General features: G+C 30.3%; 1 protein-coding gene across 3 annotated transcripts in view; it reads left to right on the top strand.

Annotated features, from left to right (window-relative positions):
- The window catches only part of LOC129220493 (cytoplasmic tRNA 2-thiolation protein 2-like), a 53,786-nt gene that overhangs the window by 15,011 nt on the left and 19,009 nt on the right, over positions 1-19,766 (top strand). For all 3 annotated transcript variants that reach the window (XM_054854916.1, XM_054854913.1, XM_054854915.1), the window contains 6 exons: positions 2,959-3,113; positions 5,577-5,712; positions 10,941-10,987; positions 11,731-11,812; positions 12,588-12,679; positions 16,563-16,626. In XM_054854916.1, coding sequence (XP_054710891.1) covers positions 2,959-3,113; positions 5,577-5,712; positions 10,941-10,987; positions 11,731-11,812; positions 12,588-12,679; positions 16,563-16,626 — 576 coding nt within the window. The remainder of the gene's footprint in view (positions 1-2,958; positions 3,114-5,576; positions 5,713-10,940; positions 10,988-11,730; positions 11,813-12,587; positions 12,680-16,562; positions 16,627-19,766) is intronic.

Below are 19,766 nucleotides of genomic sequence, written 5' to 3'. Positions count from 1 at the left end.
CCACCACTTATGTTTCCTCCAAACTTAATGAATCCTCCATCATCAAAAAATTTGCTGCTGCTAACAAACTTTTTAAATTGCCACGTCCTGATTCTGTTAACTTACCTTACTTATATGCAATTCCAAAATTTCATAAAACACCTGTTGTATTTCATTTTATATGCTCTGCCACCAACACCATCGGAAAAAATCTGAGTAAAGCTTGAACAGTTTCTCAAAAAAATTCTAGAACAACTTAAACTTCACCAAATGAATTGGTTTTGGATTGTTAATAATAGTGATGAAGTGATCAATTTACTTAATATGATTGATATAAATAACTTAGAAACTTTTGATTTTGAAAACCTCTTCACCAATATCCCACTCATTGAACTTTTTTCCTCTGTGTCAGAACTTTTTAATTCGATCAAGGATTCCCTTGATTTTAATGAATTGTTTTTTCTTGGTCTTTTTGAATTTTGTATTTTCAATAATTTTTTTCAAAAATGGTAATTCATGTTTTCTACAAATTAATATCATTGCAATGGGAGCTAATTTTAGCTCTACATTGGCCAACCTTTTTCTTTTATATTATGAGAGAAAATATTTAATTGACAATCCTTCCTCTACACCTCTTTGTTGCAGATACATCAATGACCTTTTGTGTATAAATTTTCCTAATTTTTCTGAACTTAGCAAAACTATTTATCATAGTTCATTAACGCTCAAAAAGACTAGTTCTAATCAAAAAAGCTTTAATTTCCTGGATATCAACATACAAATTGACTCAAATTGTTCCGCTACAATCTATGATAAAAGACGCGAATTTAATTTCACAGTTAACAGCTTACAGGATTTTTCCTCCTGCTTAAGTAAAAAGGTTTTTACTGGCATCATTGTTTCGCAAGCTATCAGAATAAAAAGAATTTGCAATACCATTTCTGCATTTAAGCAAGAAATTTCAGTACTCAAAAACTAACTTTTTAATAATAACTTCCCTAAAAATCTAGTTGAAAACATTTGCTTAAGTATAGCCTTGATGAGCATTTCGCTTCTTTTGAAACTGTTTAACTGTGTAAATGTATGATACAACCGTGACAAACCATTTTTTATGGATCACCGAGGTGGATGAATTTTTACACGTGGGAAACAGGCGACTCGGTATGTCTATGGACTGATCCTCTGGATATGTTTTTATCTTTATTTTATTGTTATTTTGACAACTGGAATGGAATTTTATCAGGTTGAACAATGGAATCGGCTTTCTTTACATGGATTTCAAGGTAAGACAATTTTGTTATAGGCAGATACTGTCCCGTGGAAGGCTAATTATCGGAACTTGTTTTCCTAATTAGTCGAGGAGAAACCCCCTGCTTTTAGTTTTAGGTTTGAGCTCTAGTTTATTGTTTTTAGTTTAGCAAGTGGTGCTTTTGCCCATTGTTACTCTATATTGCATGTACTGAAGCTTAAACATTCTCTTTTAGTTCATAGTTAAAATTTTGGTCTTTTGACCATAATTAATGAATCCTCCACGGCTGATGAGCTCTGGATTCACACTTTATCTTTTCCTACTTAATAGCTGTTTGCATTTTTCCTTTTTATCATCATTAATTATTTATAATTTGTTTAATATTTGAAATTCTGTTTGCTTAATTTTATATTTACTTGGCTTTTTAGTTTTGCTGCGTTGTGCATCTATGGGCTTTTGGTGTAGTCTTTTCAATATTTTTCCCTTTTATTATTATATATATATATATAGTTTCACTTTTTGTGCAGCTTCTTACACTTACTCATTATTATAGAAAAAAATGTCTTATTATATTATCCATCATAGCACAAGAGAAGGTTTTCATTATGGAATATTTTGAAGATATTTCTGAAATACGAATTTCAAGGTGTTATTCATAAAGTTTCCTAATTGCAAACTAGAAACCTCTATCCATCTCATGATTAGCTAAGAATTATTGGAAACATTTGTGGGAAACAAATTGAGCTTTTTCCTACAGCCACTAGATTCAGGTCCACTTCTATGCCAATGGTGAGGAACTGGACATAAAAAAATAAATAAAATATGTTAGTCAAGCTTCTTTTCTATGTTTGTTTACTTTTTATCTCTCAAAGTTAACTCCATGTGTTATACATATCGCTTAAATTTTCATGCCTGAGTATTTACAATTTAACTGATTTTGTGAGATTACTTCAACTTGAAAAGGATGTATTTACAGTGGAGCATCGAAAATCTGAACCAATTAGAACTATAGGTAGTTGAGATTTTTAAAATAACTAAGAAAATACCGTTTTTGGAAGTAGCATGTTATTTAAACAAATAAAATGGTTGTGAAATATGTGAGTAGTATGCAATGCAGAACATAATGCTAAATATGTAGTTAAATTAAAAAATAATTTTTTTAAAAAAAGCTCTCATTATTTACTGAACAAAATGGAAGTTTTTTCTAAAATCTCGTGGGAGTCTGTTTTGAATTTTTGGCGTTCTACTGTACCAAGTATTTGAATTTATTAATATTTTATCCAATCCATGTAAAAAATTAAAGATTTTCCCTGAAAATCTAACTTGCCCCCCATCTCTCGTTGTTAGTTCTTTGAAATTATATTTCATATTTTTCCTGTTCCTCTGCATGTTAGTATGTTTTAGTAGTTAATTTTTTTTTGAATGATTATTAGTAACAAAATCTTATAAAGTTAACATATTAAATCTATTATTTTTCATCATTTTGAATATCAATATGATGTCATGTTAACATGGCAAAAAATAAAACGATGAAAAGGAAATAAAAATAACCAGTAATTGAGTGATATTTTAAGATACTGAGATTATTCATTACGTGACATTATTGTTTTTAGACTCTATTGGTTGGTTTATGATTAATTTTTTTTATACAGTTAAAAAATGACTGTTTTTGTGCATTATTTCAAAACCTATGGCTCATTGTGAAAATTAAAGCTGCTATTATTTTTCAGGTGCTTAGAATTAATACACAAGAAGAGTTTTATTGGTCATCTGAAAACATTAATTCAAACACAATGGAAAGTTGTCCAATTTTAAGAAGGAAAATTATGGACAGTATGTCAGATTTAACGATTTCTGCGAAATTCGACTTTATCAAACACTTAAGGTAATCAAAGTTTAAGGTTATCATAAAGTCTTATTATCAAAAAATTTTAAGCCCTTTACTTTTGATGTTTTCTTTTTAAGAGGCTATGTTGTACTTTAAAAAATTAAAATGTATACTTCATTTCAATTTGATTGTCTGTTAAAATGCAGTTTTTACTTAAAACGATACACAGTGTAACGATATACAGTATAACAAAAAAAAAAAGTTCAAACCAAATAGTTAATAGTGTTATTTTTAAATGTGTAAATCAGAATCAGCACAAGGAGAAAAGGATACCATATTTGGCTTCTTTTTAAATTGTTATTTGGAATTATTGTTAATTTCAATGCTGTATATTAGTAACCGATAAATATGACATAGTTTTTAATCCAAAGTAATGTTATTGTATAGTAATTGTATGCAATTATATTGTATAGGTTTAGTTAATTTTTTCTTGAGGTTCCCGCACCCCCCTCATTAAAACAGTGAACAAAGCATGACAACCAAGACAGTTTAATTTAGATCACCTCCCCTCTTCATTTTTGTGTTCAAGTTTTTTAAAAAATAGTACTTTAGTAATTTGCATAATCAATACTTTTGTCATATAAGCAAAGTATACTATATTACAGTTGTTACAAATGAATTGTTTTACTGATGAAAATACATGCAAGTGTAAAAATGACATATAAATCAGAGCTATACAGGGTGTTCCGTTTTAACCTGCAAGACCTTTATTTTCTCAACTGTTAGTCCTAGATGCATACTTCCAATTGCAAAAATGTTCAAAATCAGATGCAGAGTTAAAATATTGAAAATTTGAAGTCAAAATAAAAATGAGTGAGGAAATAAAAAAAAAAATAACTTTTTATATGAGCCCCAGGTCCCCTAACTTATGCTTAGGGAAATAATCTTCATTGAAAAATAATTCCAACACCAAAACTTTAAAATTAGTACAACCAATATTTACCGAGATATGAAACAAAGCATTTTGTGACTTATACCACTTTTCACTCGCTGTCAATAACACCTTTTGGGGCAAAATATAGCAGTTAACAAAGGTTTAAAATTATATGTGTGCATAAAGTGTAGTTTTTCAAGCTGTTCGAGGTTTTGTAGAGTGTTTTTGCATATGATGGCACAACATTTGCATTACAATGAAAAACATAAATACCTTGTTTTTTTTACTTGGACGACTTGTCAATTTTCTGAAAGAGTGATAAGTTCCGATCAGATCTTCTATATGGTCCCTTAAAACTTTAAACTGGAATATCTCCTTGAGTTTTGGTCGCATAAATGTCAAGTTTTCTGTGTCAATAATAGTTTTCAATGGAAATTATTTCTCTAATACTAGTCAGGGGACCTAAGGCCCGTATAAAAAGTTAACTTTTTTATTTCCTGACTCATTTCTATTTTAACTTCAAACGTACAATACCTTAACTCTACATCTGGTTTTCAACATTTTTTCGATTGGAAGTATGCATATAGAACTAATGGTTGCAAAAATAAAGGTCTTGCAGGTTAAAACGGAACATCCTGTATAAGCAGTTACTGTCCTTTTAAAATTCAAAAGTCTCGGGATTTTTTTTCATTAACTTGTTTCCATTTTAGATCAAACAGAAAACTTCTACAATTAAAAATTAAATTCAAAACTTTGCTGAAATGCTTCATAATATTTTGTTTTCCAAAAACAATTTTAGAAAATAAAATAAGTTGTAAAATTCTCTTTTAGCAATAACACTAAGCATTTCATTAAGATCATCAAAACTGGACTCACTTCAGGAAATTGGAAATTACTAAACCATAGTTTGGAAAACATTAATGGAGAGTACTATTAATTATTCTTGTTATTATTATTATATGAAGTCGCCGCAAAATGACTAGTGGTTTCTTTTCTGTGTTTTTGCTCCACTTTTTTTATTACAAAGTTCTGCTTCTGCCAGTTACAACATAACAAAATTTGTGTTAAAATTTTGATATATATGCTTCTAAGTTGCAAGGAACTCTTTCTTCAAGCTGCAGTCAGTGCAAAGATAATAATTTTCCATCCAGGAAAAAATTATTCGAAGAAAATGCCTTCCTGTTTATAACTACAAATAGCCACTAGAATATATTGTGTACTGATAGTATTTGTTGATAATATTTCAGCATTTTACTTAAAAATCAAAAGACAAATTTGCATTTATTCCCGTAGAATAGCCAAAAATCAATATGATTATTAAAAAAAATGGACATATAATGGACTATTTACTTTATGCATAAAAAAATATTAAGGAAGTTCAAGCTGTGCTAGCCATACATTTATCTGGATATTCATAATGAGTTATGTAGTTTGTTAAATTTTAATTTCATATTTTAAGACCTAGTAGCAAAACAATATGTCAATTACACTAGAGATGTTTAATTTCATACACCAGCCTGAACAGATTTGGGCTTGCCACCAGAAGTGTTAATGTATGACTAAGTTACTTCTTTTCAAATGTGCAGGATGCTTTTAATGACAGAAATTGCCAGTCATGCTGGTTATAGCTATTTGTTTGTTGGTGACTCTGCTACTAGTCTTGCTGGTGAATTATTGTGTGACATTGCTCTTGGAAGAGGATCTCAAATTTCTCCTGACACGGTAAGTTTTTTTTTTGAAACTAGAGGCAAAATGTCAAGTGTTAAAAGTTTGCCACTTATTTTTTTTCTTGCAAGGTATATTAATGGTTGGGAAAAACAGCTAAAATGACTATTAAATAGATTTCGTACACCCTTACAAACTCCTCATAAACTTCTGTTTTAAAAGAAAAGAAAATAAAGGCCCTTAAAACTCCTGAATTTTGTTATTATCTCCTTACAAACTCCTTATTTTTTATTCTACATGGCCTTAAAGATTTTCTTCTACTGCCAATCCAATACAAGTGATTATGTTATACCGAATTTTACAAGAATTCCAGTATTTTTTCATCTGTTAATACCAAATATCCGATATTTTTGTTAGACTATTTTCTTCCCCAGATCCGTTTTATTCCCTTACTCTAAATTTCTGACTGTTATGCCAATAATAATTAATAATATTACATCTTGTAGCCTCGTTAAAGTACCATTCTAATTAATTTTTTTTTGCTTTAATAAATTTTTTATTTGCCGTTTTTAAACTTTTGATGCTTTCATTTTGATTAAAGCAATCTCTTTGCATCCGATATGAGAATCGAATTTTCCTGATTTTTGATGTTTATTATGCTTTTTTAGGAGCCAAATAAATTAAATTTCTTCTTATTCCTATAAAAATCACAAAGTTGAAATTTTCAAGCGAAATTCTGTGTCCTCTATGAGAGTCAAAAAGTTAATATCTAAATTGCTAGTTTAATTTGATTTTTGCTTCAATTACGTCGATTGTTATGAATAATGCGTTTGTTGTAGAGCTCTAAAATGCAATTCTAAAATAATTTACTCAAATTCTTTTATGTGCCATTCTTTTTACTTTTAACACAATCACTTTGAAAATCGCAACCTACTTGCATCCGTCATAGGAATAAGATTTTTTGCATTTATGATGTTTATTAACCTTGTGAAGAGGAAAGGGAATTCAGTTCATTTATATTTTTATTAAAATCATTAAATTTAAAAGCTTTTAACAAAATTTATGCTCTTTAAGAGTGTTGAATGTCAGAAAGTTAAGTATAGAATGGCTGGCTAAAATTAATTTTTATTTCAACTATTTTAAGTGTTTTAATTAATACATATGTAATATCTGTAGTTTGCAGGATTTGTAATTTTTTTCTTTAAAAAAAAATCTTGACTTTTTTAAAATTTTATTTAAATTAGTTTTTTTATTTTTTTGATTTGTTAAAATTTTGAAAATTTGTAGATATTAATTATTTAACATTCATAAACATAATACAGTCAATTCCCGATAACTCAAAGTCCAATAACTCGAATATTACTGTAACTCAAAGTTTTTATCAAGTCCTGATCCCTTTGTCTTTAATTCCATTCTAATTGTTCTCAATATCGCAAAGTAAACTTTATTTAATTCAAAGTTTTTTCAAAGATGACTCGAAATTTATTTCGAAAGAAGCAAAAAAAAAAAAAAAAAAAGAGAGAGGAGAGAGAGAAAGAAAGAAAGAAACAAGTGACTATGAGAGAAAAAATAATTCATTTTCACTTGCAATTCCTGCACAATAGACCTCTAAAGCAAGAAGAGCACCTGTTGAGCCAAATTGCGATAAAGGAGTTACACGTGCAGAAATGAGTTTTAGCTTGCTTTTTCTTGTTGTACTGTATCATTTACACTTTGACATGTTGCTGGACTACGAACTTGCTTTTAAGCTGTCAAGTCAACTGATTGTACCTTTATTTAAAGGCTGATCTAAGTTAAGAACCCTTCATTCTTTACATTGATTCTTTATTCCTTCATTGATCATTTGCTGTAAGTTCCTGTGAGAGAGGTGAGTTTTCTTTACTATTAAAGATGCCTAAGCAAATACTCTCTGTTAATGATATTAAAAGAAAAAGAGAAACTTTTAAAGCGGTAGAATCCATGAATTCGATTTAAAAAAGAATGAAGACGTACACATTTTCCTGAAGTAGAATCATCTATATTCAAGCGGTTCCATCAGTATCAAAATCAAAACCATGCCTTTGATTTTTTTCTCTCAATATTATTGATTAAACTGTGCATATTGTTCTTAAAAACTTTTAAGTTCTGTAATGTTGTCCGTTATATGTACATATTAATTAAAATATTCGATGGTTTTTAATATTAAAATGTCGGAAACCGAAACTAGTGAAATGTCGAACTTCCAATAAATCGGAAGTTTTTCGTTAGTCCCTTTAGATTTGAGTTATCGCGAATTGACTGTATATTTTATGGAGTAGATGAAAGAGCAACTTAATAGCTGAACAGTGGTACTGCTATTTCCTAGAATTATAATTTTCATACTTTTTAGAAGAAAAATTCTTTAAATTTGGCAGTTTTCTATGTTTATCAGCAAAAAGACTCAAAAGTTTTGAGATGGTCTACAAAATTTTGATCTTTTTTTGAAGATTAAAATAATTTGTACAATTCTTTCAAAGGGATCTCTAATATTTTGATCAAATTTTCTGTGTTTCAATCTCGTATGAGTAACCGTATGTTAAAATCAGACACAAGCTTCACCGAAAATTGTTTGTTGTGTTTGAAGTTTGTCCTTTTGTATCCTTAAATATTTCAATTATTTTGATAGTTGAAAGTTGTTTTGGCCTCTACTACTTTCATTCGGCTTATTATAGTTCTTATTTGAAAAATTAATTTAGTTTTTAAAGGTGTTTTTTTGGTCAGGAAACTGTAAGTACATGTTTTGTTTTTGATAAAGTATTGATTTTCCAACAATTTCACTTATTTTTTATTCATTTTCAAAACAAAACATGTTTCAGTGGTCACCCCCCCCCCCCCCCATATTTGAATTTGTTTCTGAGTCGGCTCAAGTCTAAGAAGCTGTAAATGCATATTTTACTATAAATTAATAATACAAGAGTTATGCATATGTTTTTCTGAAATAGGTTTTTAAAAATGCATCTTTAAACAAGAAGCTAGTTCTTAAAAAGTAAAATTAACTCCTGCAAAACTCCTTAAAAACTCCTTACTTTTAATTTTCAAAGTTGAGTATGAACCATGTTAAATCTATGAAGAGTCCATTTTCACAGAAAACTTATTAATGGCATAGTCATTTTGCTTTGTTACAAAATATACTTTGCTTAAAATAATTATAAAAATACTCTTCACTTTTTTTTTGACATAAGTATGACAGAATAAACTCACACATAGATTTAATAGGACCAAAAAGAACACATCTGGACCTGGCTTTATTATTCTTTTTTTGTTGAAGCTCAAATACTTTTGATACATTAGATGTCCCCTTTATCTTATTGCTGCTCAATAAACTACTACCACAACTAACTACTTATCACAACTTGGCTACTTATTCCCTCTGCTCTATAACACAAATCTCATGCTATCTAAATAAATCTACTCGGCAATGTAATAGTACATAAAGCAGGAGACAGTCCTTGCAAAACACTTTTATTTTAAATCTTCAACCATACTGATTTCATAGTAAAAAGTGATCCTTACAATATGACTTTTTGAGGTATCCTAGATCCTCACGATTTGTGTCTTGGAAGCTGAACATTTGCGTAGGTTGGTTTCAAAGATATATATCTGCACTCTCTAAAACGTTCTCCAGAACGGAGATGGTTGAATGGAGACCACCGCATCACGTGACGTGGAATGAATCTATAATGTTTTGTTTTTGCAGCAATTTTATGCACCTTTTGCCACCTGTTTCCTGCAAAAGCCTGCTCAACTCAGCATAAATAATAACGAGACTTTCTTACGAGATGCAATGACCTTACGCAGAAACATTTTGGGCATTTATACTATGACGTAGATCTGGCACTCGTGGACTCTTGGACTATCAATAAATGGAATTAAAGAATAAATGATTCCTTTAATTTTAAAAAATGAAAAAACAAGGTTAAAATACAATGTTTGCATTAAATGGAATTTTTTGTTTTAAATTTTGGGAGTTTTTAACTTTGTTGTTCACATTTTTAAGTAGCAGTTAACTTTTCTACTCATCGGCATTCCCTGATAGATGCCTCAACATTCTTGCTGCTTTGGATGTGATGGCTACTGGCTTTCGACAACTTGATATTCATTAATGGCACCATCTAATCTTGTAATTCAATATGTTCTATAAAGAGCAAGAATTGGATTGTTATTTAATATGCCTCGTCATTAATGTTTTGGTGTTAGGACATTTTAATGCCGAAGCCTCAAGTCATTCAGTTTACTTGGAAAGCTCGAAGTATCGGATATTTTTTCAAATTTTTCAGCTGTTTTCAAACTTTTCCTTGTTTCTGAAGTTTTTGTAAAATATTCAAAAATTTTATTCCCCACTATCGTGTACTTTTTTTTTCATGAACAAATGCAAATTATGTTTTTTATTTTAGGTAATTCTGTTTTGTTCGGTAATTTAAATAATAATGCATTTACTTTGCTAAAGTTTTTATAAAGTGTTTGTAATTTTTGGAAGTAAATTAAGTCCGTAATAAGAATCTCGTAGACAGTGATTACATTGCATTTATATTATTTTTCTCTCTTTTTTTTTTTCAAACTTGCCAGTAAACTTTTGGAACATTGTGAATGATTTCAGTTTTTAAACTGCTATTAAATTTGAAAACAATGTGCTGTTTTGCATCAAAGAAAGCCAAGGGATCTTCATGTGGTGCAAACTGGGCATCAAAATTATTTGTACTATTGACATCCACACTTTAATGGTGGCACATGAAAGACAGGATGCCATGTGTTTCAAGCACACTAGAACTGCAAATGATTAGTAGCCAATACACTCAGCCCTATTTAGAAAGAGAAAAATATTTTTGAACACAATCAAATCTGAAAGCAAAGCATTTTTTTTTTAATTTAATAATTTTATTTTTCTGCACATTTGTTTCTGCATTATTTATTCAATAGAGCTTCAAGTTTTCTATATTATGCCTTATTAAGTTATATTGCATTTTCTGACTTGTTTGACATTTATTGAACAAATTTATTATTTCTAATAATAGTAACATACTTGTTAAGCTTCGCATTTAGCAGTTATTTTGCTATTGAGTACTTGTTTAAATTCAATGTTCAAGTTTCTGCGGTCTCCTGACAGCAGTTTTTAAATTCCGGAATTTTAAATTGATTAAAGAGGTGGTCTGGTCCCCATCACTGCAGTTAATTAAGGTTTTACTGTATTTCTCTACATTTTATTTTTACTTAATCCCAGTGCTATAAATAGTTTTTTCTGTTTCATTAATTTTTTTTTCTCATTTCAGAGTTTTTATGATACTCGATACAAGGTTCCTGTCTGCAGACCAATTCGGTACGTGGATTTAGAATATGTTTATTAAGTCTATTAATTTCTGCTCATGAGCAGGGAGGAGGTAATAAAAGAATAGTTAGTACTGTCAATTTTTAAATAAATTTTAAGCATAAATATTAAACAGTTTTCAACCTTAGCCCGTTATGAATGAGTTATTAAACATATTTTACTATGCTTTAAAATGTTAATAATTTTTGTTTGCACTGAATTTACTTTCATTATTATAACAATGTATCTTTGATAACAGATTTTCACCAGTCTTTTTAGAAGGACAAAAAATAAATAAATCCCCTTACAATGACTTACTTTGTCTAAATTTCTGAAGTTATAATCTTAATGAATTTAATACTTTGTCATATATTTGGTAAGCAGAAAAAAATAATTTTTTTCTTTTAAATTAAAGCCTTTAAATATAAAAAAAATTTCAGGAAAATTATGCACATGGGCCTTTATTTATGTTTCTGCTGCAATTTTTGTTCATTCTCTCTCACACATACATGTTTTATTTCTTTTAGTTTAACTAATGGTTTTGTTAAAATCTAATTTTAAAAACACAGTTTTAATAAATATTCCTTTTTGTGTGTTTAATGAAACTAAAAATAATAATACAATGAGAAGTCTAACATGGAATAAATTGAGAGTAAGTTATGTTGTGTTATAAATAATTTTTCTGTGTTTACTTATTATTTATGAAACGATTTAAAAACTTATTGTCTAACTTGTTCTATGTTTATATTTTGCAGGGAATTTTTGGACAAAGAAATTGCTTTGTTTAATCATTTAAAAAATACTCCATATAAAGTGTTACCTAATCTTTTAACAAAGGTGAGTATTGCCTGAAGATTCCAATTTTTAACACAATAATGGTTCATTTAATTTAGGAGAGGAAATTGTACAATAACTGCTTGTTAATAAAAAGATTATCCATGCATTATAATCTATTACCAGCTGGATGTCTTTACCTATTTTTCATTCTCCTTCCCATATTACTGGTATCTCTAGAATAAACTTTATGGAAAAATTATCTCATATGAGGCAGTGAGAAGCAAAGGGGTGTACAAGTGGATATTTTCAAGTTTTGAGTGAAATGCGTATAAAGATTTCATGTTAGGTAGGCTTTCATTGAATTTCTTTCTAAATCATGCTATACAGCAGCACCAGGGCCGCTAGTACTATCTCTTGCCCCCCAAAACAGAAGATGGGTTCACTCACCATTTGTACTGGTTATCTCCAAATTTTTAATTTTACCACTTGCATGCCTTTGCTTCTCACTACCTCATATGTGCAAGGGTTGATGGATGCCATTAATTAATTATGTTTATATAAATAAAAACTACATTTTGCTTAAAAATTAAAAATGGATAAACTAAGTAAAGTTGCTGTTATCAAAGAGGCAGCTTTGTCCACTCGCTATTCATCTGTATTCCAGAACAGAAAAATTACTTTTAAGTGGTCACACCCCACTGATTTTATAAGCACAATTTAAAAATCATGCACTTTCAGTTTTCTTCCTTTCTTATTTTTAAAAAAATTGTCTATGAAAAAAAAAATACCTTGTGATTTATTTCTTTATTTTGCCATTGTTGTTTTCTTTTTAAAGACAAAATCCAATGGTAGCATTCATCGGCTGACAGAAGCATTCATTACTAACTTGCAAGAAGACTTTCCAGCAACAATATTTACTATTTTCAGGTAATTTTTTAGCACATTAAATTTTACTAGCTGTTAAAAGAAAGTACGGACTAATACTTTTTTGAACTACATCTTTAATTTTGACATGCTTTATAGTACAAGAAAGTTTCAATTTTTGATTTTTTTCCCTTCAAAGTGATAAATAATTTTAATCAAAGCTAGTTCTTTGGTGTTTACTGCCCAAAACCTTCTTGCTCCTCCGAACCCTTTGCCCCGTCCTAGTGGTTTGAATCCTTCTTTGAACTTCAAATCCCTTGGGGATTCATGGAGGCATTTTATGTAGGGTTTCCAATTCCGCTCCGTATTCATTCCCGCGGGATTTCGGGATTTTAAGGAGCCAATTCCGCGGGATCCCGCAGGATTGACTTGATTCCCGCTAAATAATCGGGCTTAATCCTGCTAAATATCATGTGGGATTCGGATTTCAGAATTGGAAACCCTAATTTCATGCTCAACTTATTCAGCCAAATATTAGGACATAAGATGGTGAGTTAAACCCGGTAAGGGTAGGATGTTTGGGCTATAACCAAAGAAACATTGAAACTTTTCTCAAGACTTGCTGCTTTGTGTTTCCTAATTATTTGCATTTAATTTGTTTGCGTTAAGTAAACGACAAGTTCACTTTTTTTATGCACCTAATACTACTTCGATCTCATCATGTTGAAAGTGTCAAAATGTTATCAATTTCAAAAGTAAATTAAAATAAAATAACTATTTATGTTTTAAGTAAGATAAAAGCTTCACATTTATCCCCCCATAGTGCCTAAATAAATATGTGTTTTGGATAACTGTAGGTTTTGTAATTTAGGTTTAAAAAAAATCTGCTTCCTTGAAAACATCGCTGAAATTCTAATTAATTTTCTTAAAGTGTAAACTTGAATTGTTCCATAAATTTTGTACTGTTTGATTTCAAGATCTTGTAATTTGTTTTATGACTAATGAAGACTTTGGGTTAACTGGGATAATTGTCAATTGGGGGAATTGTGAACGATCTGAAAAAACAACTAATAATATAATTTTTAGTTTTTTTTTTTTTAATATGCTATTAAATCTTGGAAACAATAATCAAACTCCTGGTACATATATTTAATTACTGAAAGAAATCTAGTTCTTCTTCTAGTGCCTCAGTTTGACAACGTATTGGATACCTATTTTGTTTTTTTTTTTTTTTTTCGAAATTCAATTTTATTGTAATAAATACATAAACCTACTTCTTTTGAAGTGGCAGACTTGGTCAGATATTTATTCCTCCTGTTTTTTTTTTCATTTTAGAATTTTACTAGACATTCATAATTACCCCTTCATTTTGAAAATCTGGGGTGAATGTGAATTTTAAAAAAAGTGATTATTGTAGATGCTGTTCACAATCACTATAAGTATGTTTGCGAAATGCGACCTTGATGAAAAAGATGGCGAAATTATTGTACAGAGATCCTGTTGTGCTAATAACACAAAAACTGAATTTGTATGTAAAGAAAACTAGATATTTTCAGTCACTATTTTTGACATTGTTGCTGTTGTACCATTTCCTGTGGAAACGTACAAGAACCCAAGAATAACTTATATTTTTCATGAATTTGTGGATGTAAATGAACAATAGGGCTATGTTTTAAGTTTCACTAACAAGTGAAACATGTTATTAAAGTTATTAATAAACCAAAGAGGTATTTTTTAGACCATTATGTTTAATATCTTTAAAAAGACTTGTTATTTTTATATTTGTATGAAAAAACAGAGTCTGAGTTAACAATTTTAAGTTTGTATCTCTTTCATATTTTTTGTTTGTAGAAAATATCTGTTATAATTTTTTTCCTATTATTTCCCACTTACTATTTTTAATAAATTTGAGAAATTTGTGACCAGTGTTATACAAGGGGGAGTTGTGAACGCTAAAAATGAAAGTATCATTTCCAAAGTAGGGTAAAAGTGAACATCTTGATTTGAACTTCATTCACGTCTACCACAATTCTATTGTAATACATTCTAAAAGGTATTTGATGCCATTCACAATTACCCCAAAAATCCTGCAATTTACCTATCCGTTGCTGGTAATTGTGAATCCCTCATACAATTTTTATTTTTAATAAGAATTTTTTAAAAATTTGTGTGGTACATCCTGATTGATGAACAAGTTTGAATATAAATTCTAAAATGTAATATTTTCAGAAACTTTTTTAAATTACTGATTTTTCTTGAAAATATCGAAAACCATTTGCGATTACCCTGGTCAAACCTATGTAATTTATTAAGTTTGCATTCAGTACAGAGTAAAAGATGCTCACAGATGTTCTTTTTCAAGTGCAGTGGATGCCGGTTAATAGAATCAACGGCATTAATGAATCAAACTGTCGAAAACAGAACAAAATCCAGCTTTACTGAACTAGCTGCTTTATTGAATCAGCCGCTTTATGGAATCAAAACTGTTTAGAACAAACATGATTCACTTATAAGTGGTGGCCTCTGTAGCTTGTTTTGTTGAATTTTAAAATGTACATGCATTTTAAAATACATTATTGTGGCAATTAATTGGGAAATGTTATCTTTTTCATTTTATCACACGTAAGCGAAAGAATAAGCACTCAAATTCAGCTCAGAGTTCAAATGGCAGTTATTGTCAAAATCGTAGCTGTTTGTACGCATCAGGTAAGTAGCGGGCATATCAATTCTTTCGCCAAGTGACTAGAAGTTTACAGTGTTAGTTGCTCTCTTGTTGTGGGAGTAATTAGAGTCATGGATATCAGTCTTGAAACATGTGCTAAAGTATATGCATTTAGAGAACACACTTCTAAAACGTTAGAAGAAATAGGCAAAATATGCAGAATGAGTATATCAAGTGTCGGGAGGATATGGCAGCGGTTTAAGACAACAGGAAATGCTGGAACCAACCGTTTTTCAAAATTCGGCCGAAAAAGGTCAACTTTGGCTCGTGGCGACAAAAGTTTACATCGAATGAGTGTAACGAATCCTCGACTAACTAGTTTTGTTCTGTCCAAGTCCATGGTGGCAGCTGGTATTGACATTGCACCTCCAACAGTGAGATACAAGCTTTTAGAAAGTGGGCAGAAAGCATGTCGGCCGTACAAGAAGCAGCTTCTCACGCCTCGTATGAAAAAAAAAGGTTAAAATAGGAACGGAAATATAAAACATGGACTAAGGAGGACTGAGATAAGTTTTTATTTTCTGTGGTTCAGGGATTTAGTTACAGGTTCGTGAGAAGGAGCAAGGGAGAACCTCTTCATCATCATAACGTTACTCAAGCACCCAAGTATCCACCTAAAATGATGGTTTTGGGGTCGTTTCTGCATTTCAGGGGCATAATTCCTTGTTCCCGTTGAAGGAATGATGAACAGTGCCAGCTGAGAATTGATATTGACCCAAAATGTGCTTCCAACCATGTCTTAACTTTGGTCGAACGGAGATTACGTTTTTCAACAAGACGGCGCGATGTCACACATTGAAGCAAATTTTTAATTTCTGCTCTAAAAACACTTACTGTACTGGATTGGCCCAGAAACTCCCCAGACTTAAATCCGATTGAAAATTTGTGGGCTATTGTTAAAAAACATCTTCATAAGTTTGATAGTACTACGATGGAAAAGCGAATTTCATCTGTTATTGACATATGGTATAATGATGTTGAAATTAAAACTAAATGTGCCAGTCTTGTACATTCCATGCCAAAACGTGTTTGTGATGTTATTAAGTCTCGAGGAGGTCATATTAATGATTAGTTTCTACTGTATTCATGAAAAACTGGAATAAAACCGTTTTTTTTTTTTTGAAAAAAATGCCTTTCCCAATTAATTGCCACAATACTGTATTCAATTTTAAATTTAACTGACTTTCTATTTTGTTTCCTTTCCTTGGTTTTTATTTTGATAAGAACTGGTGGCAAATTGTTGGAATTTCGTTCAACACAAGAAACAAATACTTGTCTACTTTGCAAGGTATGTGCATCTATTTTTTCAAAACTTTGTCCTCTGTGTCTACAATTTTAAGAAATAAACCTTCAAGAATCCTTGGTGTACATATTTATTACTAGTATACAAAATGTACTCAGAGTTTACATTGGTTCAGATTTATCACAAACTTTAGAAAAAATGAAAAAATAAAATGTTTTACATTTTAACCAACACAAATTGCAAAACAATTGTATATATATATATATATATATATATATATATATATATATATATATATATATATATATATATATATATATATATATATATATATATTAGGGTGGTCCTTATTTATAAGGAAAAAAATTTTTTTTCGAATTTTTTAGAAATTATTTGCCAGAATGTACCTTTATATAAGACATGAAAATATAACAAATTTCAGCTCAATCGGTTAATATTAACACGTGCCGCATCGACGCTGAAGTTGTGAGATTCAATGTAAGGCAGTTATTACCTATAAGAACGACAATGTACGCTCGACTGTAAACATAAAATTACGCATTTTTTTTAAATTTTAGTATAAAAACATACTAATTAAAATGAAAACGTAAAATAAAGATATAGTTTATCCTAATACTATATTTTTTATTCATTGAAATGATACATCCACTTCAGATACATATTTTGGATTTAAGTAAGCCTCCTTTTGTGGCGACTGGGAACTCTCTCCGGTACTCCTGAACAACCTGAATAAAAAAAAATAATATTGAATGTGTTTTCTAAACCTAGCCTATATAATGTGTTCAAGAAAAAAATAACAAAAAATTAAATTTGTTTATACATACCTGTATCAAAAATTGTTTTTGATGTTCATTTTTTGTCATTTTTTCATTGTAATCCTCAATCAACTTGACTCCTCTTTCTGCAATATCATTTGTACATTTTAAGGTTGAAATGATATTTTTTCCTGTGCGATAATCCTCTCTGTTTTCCCAATTCAGCGGATCGTCCTGAAGAAATTCAACACAAATACCGAATCGTTTAAATAACTGAAGTGAATTGGCGGACAATAATTCAGTTGGTAGATCTTTTTGAACAAAATTTTGGACATCTCGGATTTGCAACCATAGTTTTTTCTCAATGACTTCTGTCTCTTCATTTTCTTCTTCTTTTTCATTCACAGTTTCTATGTTTTTACTTGCACATTCCATAATTTTTTGAGCCATTCTAATTTTTTCAACTCTCTCAATTCTATCGTCAAATATTGCCATGGCAGCACACTCTTCACTTAGATACCATAAATGGTTTAAAAATTTTGTTATTGCAATGGTTGCAATGTTTTCATTAATATTTTTAAATTTAACCAATTTTCTCAAAAAATATATATCATTTAGGGGAGCTCCTGTAGTATTCGTTGCTGAAAACCAGGCCTCTACATAACAGTATACAACGAAAACGCAAATTTCTGCATTCAGTTTGGAATTATCCTTTCTCATTTTCATTTGATCGCGAAATAAAAAAAGTTTTAAACAATAAATCGCTTTAGACATCCATCTCGCTAAATGATATGCACCGGGGGCCCTAAAACTCACATTTGTTTTATCTCCCAAAAAAATGAGCGTCAATTGCAAAAACTCTTTGTAGTCATCACGTGGTTGCTCTTCTGCAAGTTTCTGTTTCACAAAATAAATAATTTCGGGCGCTACATCTTTCAGTGCATTATAAACGGCTTCATCGCTGGTATAATCTAAAAATTTCATTTTATCAATATTCTTCCAGTTTTCTTTAAGTGCTTTGAATTGAGCAATTTCAGGGCCGGATGTTACAATTGCTTTTGTCCTCGTGAATACACCAGCCAAAACGACCTCAAATATATGGTGTCGGCATGGAAGCCACAAAATATCTCGCCCTAACCTTTGTTGAAGCAGAACTGCAGCTCCTTTTATACGTCCAGTGTTTGATGCTGTAGTATCAAAACAAAAGGCTTGAATTTTTTCGGTTAAATTCCATTCATCAGTGATATGGAACACAGCAGAGCAAACTTCCGATCCTCCTGATGATGCAATTCCAGGTACTCCTAATAATTGTTCAAAATCTAAACCAACCGCGATCACAGGAAGCCGATCAATTTTCTCATTTTTTGTGATATCAGGCAATAATTTGGAATCCCAATGCACTTCAATAAAATTTGCATCATTTCCTACCGATTTTATTGATGAATATTTTATTTTCCGCAAAATCTCTCTATTTCTTTTGATAGACGATCTATTGAGAACAAACTCGGTGATATCTATATTAAGAGCTTCTAGGACGGCAGAAATAATATGCATTGCATCCCTGTCACTCACTTTACATTTGTCCAAGGCAGCGGCCAGGCGAGGTGTCATTAACGTCTTTCGTCCTCTCTTGTTTGAAGATGGACCCTGTTGAGATTCCGATATGAAATATATGTCATCTTCACTGTTGTCTTGATTTATCACTTTTTTCTGTGAATCTTCGTGTTCTTTATCTTCCATTTCAAAATGTCCAATCGAACAACTAGAATTTTCCAACAAATCTTCTTTTCTTTTCAACTCTGCAGCTGTGCGTTCTTCTTTCCGCTTTTCCTTACGTAATAATTTGATATCTACTCCCAACATACAACCTACTCTACCTTTCTCCCTTTGCTTAATTAAAAATTCTCTATCTTCGGCGATTTTAATCTCATTTAACGCATTTAAGGTGGCAATATCGAAAAGGTTGTCTAAAGCTTCTTTAAAATCATTTTCTTTTTCTCTCTGCCGTTCAGTATCTCTATTTTTAGATTTTTCTAAATTTCTGACATTATCGTACAAAGATTTTAATTTCGAAATACAGTTTGAACGGTTTTGAACTGGGATTCTTGCTTTTTTCCAAAAAACGACCACTTCATCAATAACTAAAGCACTGCTGTCATTAAGATTTAAATTTACCACTCTCATGTTATAAAAAAGTACACTCAAAACATCTCGTTTACATGGTAATTTACTACCGCAGATTTGATTTTTCATCACTCCAACTAGATAAATATTGTTCCGCAAAGTGGACATTTCAGCACTTTTATCAATTACTTATATAGCACGTCTTTTCTTATGCACTTCAAGTACGAAACTAAAACGAATGTAGCATTGAACAAATAATATGTAAAAACAAAATTGACTTGTCGA

This window comes from Uloborus diversus, chromosome 4 (genome assembly GCF_026930045.1).
Source record: "Uloborus diversus isolate 005 chromosome 4, Udiv.v.3.1, whole genome shotgun sequence".
NCBI lineage: Eukaryota > Metazoa > Arthropoda > Arachnida > Araneae > Uloboridae > Uloborus > Uloborus diversus.
The sequence above is the reverse complement of the archived record's forward strand: the minus strand, read 5'-3'. Positions and strand labels throughout refer to the sequence as shown.